This window comes from Onychomys torridus, chromosome 3, assembly GCF_903995425.1.
Source record: "Onychomys torridus chromosome 3, mOncTor1.1, whole genome shotgun sequence".
Lineage (NCBI taxonomy): Eukaryota > Metazoa > Chordata > Mammalia > Rodentia > Cricetidae > Onychomys > Onychomys torridus.
This window is the reverse complement of record NC_050445.1, coordinates 66,483,293-66,494,071: the sequence shown is the minus strand read 5'-3', so window position 1 is coordinate 66,494,071 and position 10,779 is coordinate 66,483,293. Positions and strand designations below refer to the sequence as shown.

Below are 10,779 nucleotides of genomic sequence, written 5' to 3'. Positions count from 1 at the left end.
TCATCTGTGTCCCCTACCTCCTGAGGCAGTGCTCACTGTATAATGCACGTCTGGTAAGTTATCTGCTGAATGAATGAATACGTAAACGATAGAAAATAATCAGGGGACAGTCTCTAGAGATAAGGCTAATCAAAAGGGGAAAATCTCGATCGAACTAGTAAAACACAATGACGCTTTATTGATAAATCTGAGTCACACAAGTTCTTTAAAATAACCTTTCAAGAAAAACAAGCGAGTGTATCTACTGAGACAGGTTGTCTTTTTTCTGAAGTTAGGGAGTGTGGTTGGCCTTTTGCTTTCAGACTCGATTTGGGGAGTGTGTTTTGTGTTTCAAACTAATACCTTCAGCTATGAGCACCTCAGCTGAGGAACTCAAATACCAGACTGAGCAGTGTCCCTAAGGGTTCGGGATTGCCCCTCTGTCTGGGTGTACAGCTTTTTGGTCTGACGCTGGGGCGCCCAATGCTTCAGTTCTTAAGCCCTTGCCTTTAACAGCTAATCGACAGCTAGCTTTCCTTTGCTTCTGTTTCTGATTCCATTAAAAAGAAGGGGTAAAGTTTGACTACACGAACCACACTACTCATTAGAAGGCGCATCCGAGCTTACATTTTCCATGCCCAAACTTTGTGTTCTGTTGTTTTCATCTGACAGTGATCCAGGGAAATGGCGCGTCCAAAAGCCCGCCCAGCCCAGCCTTCGAGCTCCAAGGTTTATTGGAGTCATATTTTAAACAAAACCTCGACAGACTTAGACTCAAAGGAAACCCGACTCTCAAGTCAGGGGCATGCATTCAGAACCAGCGCTCAAAGTAGCTGTTTGTGTCCAGAGTCAAGGGTAGGATTTTTAAAACTTGAAAGTAGATAAAAAGCAAAGCAGAGCTAAATCCCGCGGCCCGCCGACTCCTATTCATTATCTCCAGCAGCATATGGGACCATTCTCTTACTTGTCCTCGCCCTTTCTTCCGCAAAAGCAAAAGCAACCAAGCCTGTCCCGCTTCAGAGCTACTCTTTGTGCGGGAGCCGTGCCTTGGCCACTACCACCACCACCAGCACTTCCTCCTCCTCCTCCTCCTCCCGCCTGCTGCGGGTTCCAGCACAGGCTGGGAGGGAAAGGGCTCCCTTTGCGCTGGGAAGCGGGTGCTGAGATTGGGCGACGCTCCCTGAACCTCCAGCTCCGCGTCGGTTTCAAGGCTCCTCCCTCTCTGTGAAAGACAGACTGCGGGGCGCCTAGAAACCGGTTGGAGGGCGCGCGAGGGAGAGGAGAGGCAGCGAGTTGAGGGATTGACACAAATGGTCAGGCGGCGGCCGAGGAGGAGGAGGCGGAGGCGCAGGGGGGACCCGCGGCGGCGAGGCTGCCGAGAGTTGCCCGCTCCTCTTCCCGGCTGCGGCCACTAGCGCGGCGCCGCGGGCCGAGAGCCACAAGCCCGCCGAGGCCCGGGAAGGAGGGACGCGACCCCGGCGCGCCGGGACCCCTCGCGCTCTCCCTGCCGCCCGCGCTTCATGAACCGCAAGTTTCTGCGGCGGCGGCGGCGGCTGCGGGACTCCGAGCAGGATCTGGGGGAGCGGGCGGAGCGCGACCTCAGCCCGACGGAGGGCACGGGTGGGGACCCGATCTCCCCGAGCACAGTGGGAGCCGCCACCCGCCGCGCCGCTGCCTGCCCTAGCCGACCGGAGCCGAGGAGGGAGCCCAAAAAGTATGGCTGAGGAGGCGGCGCCTAGCGAGTCCCCGGCCGGGCGGCCGAGCTGGGAACTTTGTGCCGGGGCTCTCCGGGGCCGGCGGGAGGCGGTGGGGCGCGGGGACACGACCGGCCGCCGCCGCCCCCGGGCTGGCCCCCGGCGCTGGCCGAGTGGGCTGCTGCTACTGCTGCTGCTTTGGCTGCTGGAGGCCCCGCTGCTGTTGGGGGTCCGAGCGCAGGCGGCGGGCCAGGTATCCGGGCCGGGCCAGCAAGCCCCGCCGCCGCCCCAGCAGCAGCAGAGCGGGCAGCAGTACAACGGCGAACGGGGCATCTCCATCCCGGACCATGGCTACTGCCAGCCCATCTCCATCCCTCTGTGCACGGACATCGCGTACAACCAGACCATCATGCCCAACCTGCTGGGCCACACGAATCAGGAGGACGCGGGCCTGGAGGTGCACCAGTTCTACCCGTTGGTGAAGGTGCAGTGCTCCGCCGAGCTCAAGTTCTTCCTGTGCTCCATGTATGCGCCTGTGTGCACGGTGCTGGAGCAGGCGCTGCCGCCCTGCCGCTCCCTGTGCGAGCGCGCACGCCAGGGTTGCGAGGCGCTCATGAACAAGTTCGGCTTCCAGTGGCCAGACACGCTCAAGTGCGAGAAGTTCCCGGTGCATGGCGCAGGAGAGCTGTGCGTGGGCCAGAACACGTCCGACAAAGGTACCCCGACTCCGTCCTTGCTGCCGGAGTTCTGGACCAGTAATCCTCAGCACGGCGGCGGTTATCGCGGCGGCTACCCCGGGGGCGCCGGCCCGGTGGAGCGGGGCAAGTTCTCCTGCCCGCGCGCTCTCAGGGTGCCCTCCTACCTCAACTACCACTTTCTAGGGGAGAAGGACTGCGGCGCGCCCTGCGAACCCACTAAGGTATACGGGCTCATGTACTTTGGGCCGGAGGAGCTGCGCTTCTCGCGCACCTGGATTGGCATCTGGTCGGTGCTGTGCTGCGCCTCCACGCTCTTCACGGTACTCACGTACCTGGTGGACATGCGGCGCTTCAGCTACCCGGAACGGCCCATCATTTTCCTGTCCGGCTGTTACACAGCGGTGGCCGTGGCCTACATCGCTGGCTTTCTGCTGGAGGACCGGGTGGTGTGTAACGACAAGTTTGCAGAGGACGGGGCGCGCACGGTGGCGCAGGGCACTAAGAAGGAGGGCTGCACCATCCTCTTTATGATGCTCTACTTCTTCAGCATGGCCAGCTCCATCTGGTGGGTGATCCTGTCCCTCACCTGGTTCCTGGCAGCCGGCATGAAGTGGGGCCACGAAGCCATCGAGGCCAACTCACAGTATTTTCACCTAGCCGCCTGGGCTGTGCCAGCCATCAAAACTATAACCATCCTGGCGTTGGGCCAGGTGGACGGCGATGTCCTGAGTGGAGTGTGTTTTGTAGGGCTTAACAACGTGGACGCGCTGCGTGGCTTTGTGCTGGCGCCGCTCTTCGTCTATCTGTTCATCGGCACCTCTTTCCTGCTGGCCGGTTTCGTGTCGCTCTTCCGCATCCGCACCATCATGAAGCACGATGGCACCAAGACCGAGAAGCTGGAGAAGCTCATGGTGCGCATCGGAGTCTTCAGCGTGCTCTACACAGTGCCGGCCACCATCGTCATCGCCTGCTACTTCTACGAGCAGGCCTTCCGGGACCAGTGGGAGCGCAGCTGGGTGGCCCAGAGCTGCAAGAGTTACGCCATCCCCTGCCCTCACCTCCAGGGGGGTGGAGGAGCCCCACCACACCCGCCCATGACTCCCGACTTTACAGTCTTCATGATCAAGTATCTCATGACGCTGATTGTGGGCATCACATCGGGCTTCTGGATCTGGTCTGGCAAGACACTGAACTCCTGGAGGAAGTTCTACACGAAGCTTACCAACAGCAAACAGGGGGAGACTACCGTCTGAGACCCGAACTCTGCCTTCCCCACTTCTTGGTCGATCTCAGCCCTTGCCCGAAAAGCTGGCCCCAAGGAATTCCTGCCAAGCCTGGCCACTCCAGGCTTCCTCGCTAGAAACTCAGCTTTTGCAGGCTCCTTTCTACAAACAGCACAGCTCCTGCAAAAGCTTCCGTCCCAGGGGTAAAGGAAAGAGAGGGCCCAACTGCCAGAGGGGTGTGTGTGTGTGGACCGATCTCTCTAGCCCTAGCTCTGATACCAGGACTGTACGCTTTTATGATTGTAAATAGCCTGTGTAAGATTTTTGTAAGTATATTTGTATTTAAAGACTACCGAACAACGCGAATTTTTTCTTTTTAAAAATGTTTAATTATTTAGGGCGGTTTAAGCATTTGAAGCTTTTTCTCACTTGCCTTTTTCTGAAGACTGCAGAGGAGGTAAAACAGAACACACTTGCTGAGTGCTCTGCCCTGCGCCCTTATCCCAGTCGTGGGAGCGTGGGTCTGGCTATGGCACGGCAGGCTGTGACATGTGTTGCCTCTCCAGGGTCATTTCCCACCGCTCCCCCCCCCCGCCCCGCCGCGCCCCTTGCTTGCGTGGAAACTTTTAAGGTGCAGAACTCCACAGTTTCCCGCTCCTGAGGTGGGCCCCGCCCATTCCAGTCCCCTCCCCCTCTCAGAGGCAGAGTGTGGAGGCTTGTCCCTGTGACTTCCCCATACTGATTTTTTCAGAACCACCTTCCAGCTTCGTAGAGGCCCGCAGGGTGATCACTGCCCGTTGACCCAACCTCCCTCTACCCTGATGTTCCTGGCCCAGGTGTTCCTAACTAAACTCGTCAGAGAGTGAGTGCGGCGACCAATGCCTAACTTTGGAAAGGCTGACTTTCTATGGGTGAGCTCTTTTCCTTCAGCGACTAGAACCTGCTATGGGTTTGGCCATTAGTGAGACTGTGGAAGTGCTTTGTGTGGGTTGGAAGAAACGGAAGAAGGAGATTATAAAGTGTTCTAATTACCTTTTGATGGCTGGCAACCTGCTCCCCATCCCCACCCCCTCTCGTGAGGCTGCCTGCTTTTAGATTTGATCCTATGAAATGGAGACTTTGAGGTTGCCTGGAAAGCTTAGTGAAGGAGTCGATCTTTGCTTTCCTTAACAGGATAGCAGAGCATACAGAAAATATGAAAAACTGAAGGAGATCTCAGTGGAGTGGACTTCCTCAAAATGAAATGCTGTTTCCTGGTTTAAATCAAATTATAATTAGACTTATATCACCTTTACAATCGAGAAGTTGTACACCAGCAACACATTCTGAGGGAGGAACCATCCACACCCCCAGGAATAGCCTGGTATACTTCAGAAGGCACAGGAGGTAAACTAATTCTGGGTGAGAGAAACAAATACAGGCTGGGCATGCATGCTGAACTGGAAGTGTACATTCCTACTGCATGCTACCGTGTGCTCCTGTTTGGACTGACAGCAAGCAGTGTGTCAAGTGTAAATCTCTCAAAGCCATTTACAAACATTCACTCTGTTCTCTATGAAGAGGAGAAAAGCAGTCCTCCTGGTTGTAGTGTTTAAACTTTTAAGAGTTTATCAAAAATGCCAGCACCTAAGACCTAAATTTATCTATGGCTGTCATTTCCAAAAATGACATTGGTTTTTGAATTTGGTATGCATTTATTCTGTTCATTTATCACAAAACCATTTATATTTATAGAGGAATAGAAGTTTATATATATAAAATGCCATATTTTTAATTTCGCAAATAAAAAATGAAAGTTTTGTATGAAATTACATTGTTTTGTGCCTGAAAATAATAGACCTATCTGAACTGTCTTCTCAGCTTATAATGCCTCACAACCAGCGCCACAATATCAAAACCTAAAGAATGGAAGAGAAAGTCTAGTCCAAAGAATACCCAGTCTGCCTTCCTTCTGAGTGGCATCTATGAAGTCCCACGCAAAGGCTGTTTTTCTTCACAGCAGAGAACAGGAGGCTTCAATGTTGTTTTGAATAATAATAATATCAAACAATATTATTATTAAAAGATAACTAATTTTTAACATTGGAGCTTTTTTTTTTTCTTCCCAAGGGATACATTTACATGACTTTTATTATGTGGAGGTTTATCATTTAGTCTTCACCTTTGTGATGTTCTATGAGGTATTGTCTTCATAAACAGGCAATCTGTAAGCAGCCACTGACTTGGTTCATAAACATCTTAAGACAGCAGTAGACTATGGAAGTCTTTTTTTGTTTACATCTGAAGATTCCATTTTCATATTGTTCAAAGAGCCTTTCCCTAAGGAATTTCCTAGTTGACCTACTCATCCTCAGAATTTATGTGTATGTGTGTATATGTACCTGTACACATACATGTGACTATATATACATTAAATTTTAAAATAGAAATACACAATTTATATTTTATAATATGGAAATGGTATGAGAAAGGAACACTACTGGAAAACTTCAAGTATCTGGAGATTAAAAATACTTTTACTATATTTTTCCATTACTTTTAAAATAAAAGGACAAAGGGCTAAGAGAAGCCCATCAATGCAGGAGAGTGACCTTCATGGTTGTAAGAAAATTGTGTTGTAAGTCTTAATTCATTTTAAGACATCTAAGTTTTAATTTAATGGAAAACATATCATTTTAATTAACAAGAAGCAATATTTCCATTTTTTGCAATAATTGAAAAGGTGGTATTTGAGAAGCTTTTATATATAGATACACATGAAAAACAATAATTCTGTAACCAAATTAGAACATGTCTCATTAGGTAATTATGTAACTTCTGGGAGAAAATTTCAATACAATTCATTAATTTTTGTCCTAGGATTAAATGTCAAAACCAGTCTTATTGTGCGTGTCCTTAAAATGCTGCAGATGTGAACCTGTCACAGAAAGGTTTGAGATTCTGTAGTCAAACGTTCAAACAGTATTTTAAGTCACTGTCAGGCTTTGTTTTCCGAAAGTAATTTATTTTAAGGCATGGGAGATACATAAAACCAGGGCAGTTTTGGTTTGGTTTGGTTTGGTTTGGCTTTGCTTCGTTCAGTATTGATGGCAAAATAGAACTTACCTGGGAAACCATAAAGCCACAGATGATATGATCCCATTAGAATGCTGTTTCCATGACAAACCCTATTTTCAAATGATTTGAGTTGCTTCGATGTGTGTGTGTGTGTGTGTGTGTGTGTGTGTGTTTGTGTGTGTGTGTTAGCCAGCTTTCTATTGGAGTCAAACCCCCCACACACAGTGTACTTGATGTAGCTTTTACAGTAAATGTGATTGTAACATGAAAACCTTCTGATGCTCCTATTTTTTTTTCACCTAAATTTTATTTAAGTGAAAAGATTTTATTTAGGAGACAAAGAATTGTATTTTTCATCTCAGAGGCAGGCAGTACCAAGCATACGCAAAGGAAGCAGAGGCTCCATTTCAGCTGTTCTGCAGTGGTCTCTTGTTAGCCTCAGTTTAGAGCCCTGGTCCTTTTGTCTCAACTGGGAGCATGAAGCCTTCTGCCATACATACATGATTATTAAAGAGCCAGCATTTAACTAGGAAAGGAGGGAGGCATGACATTGAATACCCTTGATATATTTCAGATAATGATTTTTTTTTTAATGTAACTGCAGTCCAAGGAATTAAAAACAAAACAAGGTCACTGCATATGTCTACATGAGGACACTAGTGATATTGTCATGGAATACTTTTAAAACATACCAGTCTCAAAGTCTTGCAGGATTGACCTGTGGGAGCAAAAATAAGGTATGGGCTTTGTGAGAATTTGATGCTTTGTAATGTTACCTACATTCAAAACCGTTGTGTTGAGGCCTTTACAGTTGCAATACTGTCTTAGAAGGAACTTGCCAAACAAGTATGAGCAACCCCCCAAAAAGGATAAACACTCTTTGAGCTTCTTCGTGGCTCACATTTTCCTTAAAATTTGAGATTGAGGGGATTGAGCATTTCTGTGCTTGCAGACCACACATTTTTTTTTTTTTAGCAGACATGTTAAATTGTAGCAATTATTGCGACAAAGCAGTTTGTTTAGAACCTGAAAATTGAAGCATAATCTCTACAATAATTTTCCTTGAGTTTTATCATGGTGGAAAGTGTCTTTCTGCCATTGTAGAGTCAAGTTGCTTTATAATAATTTTGTCTCTAGATCAATATGGGACCTTAATAACAGGTTAAATATGAAGGCTTTCTCACAGAAATCTTTCATGTGGTAGATTCAGTAAATTCAAGAAGAATGTGTAACCATGTGAACATATGATGTTTTGTGCATCAAAATTAGTTTTAGATTCTAAAGTTCCTTGAAAAAAATAAGGTGCCACTTCGAATAGGAATGAAATCCTTTAGATATATTCTAGAGAAACAGTTGAAGGGTAGAACTCAAGTAATATTGAGTTTTCTTCAGTTAATATTGGAATACTGATTTGAAGGGAATATGAAGTATTCAAATAGAATTGATTTGCATATTTTACACATACTTTTTTTAAAAAGGTGAACTTGATACATTAAAACAATTTTTAAGTTTTAATATTCATAATATGCATAGTTCATATAGTGATCTCAAGAAATTTCATCCACAGTGTAGATTTTTAAAACATGTTTGTAGCAATGTAGTGATTAACATCAAAAGACCTGCTGGTGCTGCTTTGAGATAGTTCTTTGTGGCCTGGAATTCCTTTCTTTCCTTTAAAAATGCTAAATATCCATCTAATTTGTAGATATCTCCATGTTTCAGATCTTAGTACCCATTTGAATTAAATTTTCAGGGAAATAACGGCGGCATCCCCTATAGACAAAGGATGGTCTTTATTGCCTTTCAAGGTGGCAGCGTGTCCTTGCTTACATATAATGCTCTGAGATACTCTGTGCTCTTGTCCTTGGAAATCCTTGTCTTCACAACTGTAGCCTCAGTACCCAGAAGTCATACAGTCTGGCTGATACCCTTTCCACATGCCATGTGCTATTCCGGTGTTAGGAGTATGTTTTTCTTTAGAAGTAGATGGGAAATGGTGGTATATAACTACAACCCCAGCACTTGGAAGGTAGTATTAGGAATATTATAAATTCTAGATCACTCTGGGTTACATAATGAGACCCCATCTAAATAATAAACAGTAGCTTTAGAGACTATTCTTGACCTTACATTCCCATCTCTTGATGAATATTTTTAAATGTTAATTTTAATAAAAACCCTGTCAAAAACTTGTAGTTGCTCCAGTAGGGTATCCAACCATCCAGGTCTCCTCAGGACAGAGGCTGCGGTAGTAGAATCAAAAAAGTTCTGAACAAATGGGTAGTTGGAACTCAGTGTCGTGTACTAAACTGCCCTCCCATGAAATAAAGTGAAGGTGTATGCTGAGTCAACATGAGCAAAGTACAACGGCAACATATAGTAAAAATAAATCTTCACATTTTTAAAAAAAGCTCACATGCTGGTCCCGACATTCAAAGTGTGCCTCTGTGACTGTGGTGCTTTGGTCATGACCAGATGGAAAGCCAGTGAGTTCAGGCCTTTGTAGCATGTCTTCCCAGGAAGTGCCAATCAACAGAAGCTGAGCAGAGTGAGGAGCTACAAGGGAACGAGTCACAATCAACACCCTGGACAATGAAGAGATGGTGTATGGATGCAGGAGTCTAACCAGACGTGGAACTCTGGGCTCGTTAGTCATAAGATACCGTTAAACATCTATTTTTCATAAAAGAATCTCATATGTATGCCATTGGAATGCTTTTTAGAATGACACTAACATTTATCAGAGTGTGGGGAACTATTAAGCTTTTGCATGTTTACATTTACTTTATTTTCCTTTATTATAAAAAACAATCCATTGGGGTAAGATGACACACTCCAATGGAAATCACTCCAAATGGTTACAAACTTCTACACCAATTTACCTGTCTTAACTTTTCCCCTAGAGATATGTAGGTTTAGTACTCATACTTTCCCTAAATTCAAAACCATTTCTGCAAGGAGGAAAAGAGTCAGCTAGGTCTTAGGACTCCACTGTGATTATTCACAGTTGTAGAACACAATGTACAGCCATCTAGGGCCTTCACATTTCCACGTGAAGCTCTTCAGTCTGAATTGGTGCACCCCCACCCCCAATTTTTATTTCAGTGTCATCCTTCATGTAATAAATGTCACATAAAATGTCACTGGCTTTGTTGAAATCTGGATACTACTATCACTATTTCTTAATATAACTCAACATAAATGAAGTTAAAAACATGCACGTTGATGTAAGTATTCCAGAACACACACTGGGCTCTATAGCTGATTCTAGGCAGGAAACACTTTGCTGCCAGGAGATGCTGGACAGTATCTGGACACATTTGATTATCATGACTGGGAAGGTAAGCGGTAGAGCATGTAGTGTGTGGACACCAGAGATACTAATGCACAGAAAAGCACAAGTATCTAATCCACAACTGTATATATCTAATTCAAAATTTCAAAGCGGAGACTCCTTGCTCCAGATGAATCATTAAAATTGTGAAATATACATTTTTAAAATAGCAAAATAGTTAACATTTATTTTAAATTTTTGGAAAAAATTTGGATGATGTTGGTATGTCACCGCACAGTCCTTACTTTTGACATGTAAAAATTTTAAGTTGACGAAAAGCTAGATTATATTGCATGCTAGTCAATGTCTTTCAAACCACCATAATAAAGCACAACCAATTTGGTGCTGTAAACACTTTTATTTTCACATTCCTGAAGGCTGAGGAGCCCAGCATTGAGGTACTAGTCATCAGGCTCCTGGTGAAGCTTACTTCCACAGCCTTTCCTCAGTGTAGTTAGGGAGAGAGGAGTTTCTTTGTGTTTCTTTTCTTAGAAATATACAATGAAGGTCCCTTCATATAGATCTAATTGCTTCTCAGAAAACCTCATCTTCAAATACAACTCTGTTGTAGATTAGGGCTTCAGTATGTAAATACAGGAAAACAATAACAATAAACAAAACAAAACAAAGCTATTGAGTCCATCACAGTCAATAAAGTAAAACTACTTTGTTATTTAAGTCTATGTAGGAATATATAATATCACAATTTCAGGAGAAAAAATTCTGAATATTAAAGAGTAATGAAAAAGTTCTCCTATGCTTATATTCTCCATTGGCCTTTTCCTTCAAGCATT

At 45.5% G+C, this 10,779-nt stretch overlaps 1 protein-coding gene across 1 annotated transcript; it reads left to right on the top strand.

Moving 5' to 3' along the window:
- The first annotated feature begins 1,205 nt into the window (after positions 1-1,205).
- Positions 1,206-5,997, top strand: Fzd1 (frizzled class receptor 1). Its single transcript, XM_036181577.1, has one exon. The coding sequence runs from the start codon at positions 1,696-1,698 to the stop codon at positions 3,622-3,624; it is 1,929 nt and encodes a 642-aa protein (XP_036037470.1). The 5' UTR covers positions 1,206-1,695; the 3' UTR covers positions 3,625-5,997.
- Positions 5,998-10,779: the final 4,782 nt, after the last annotated feature.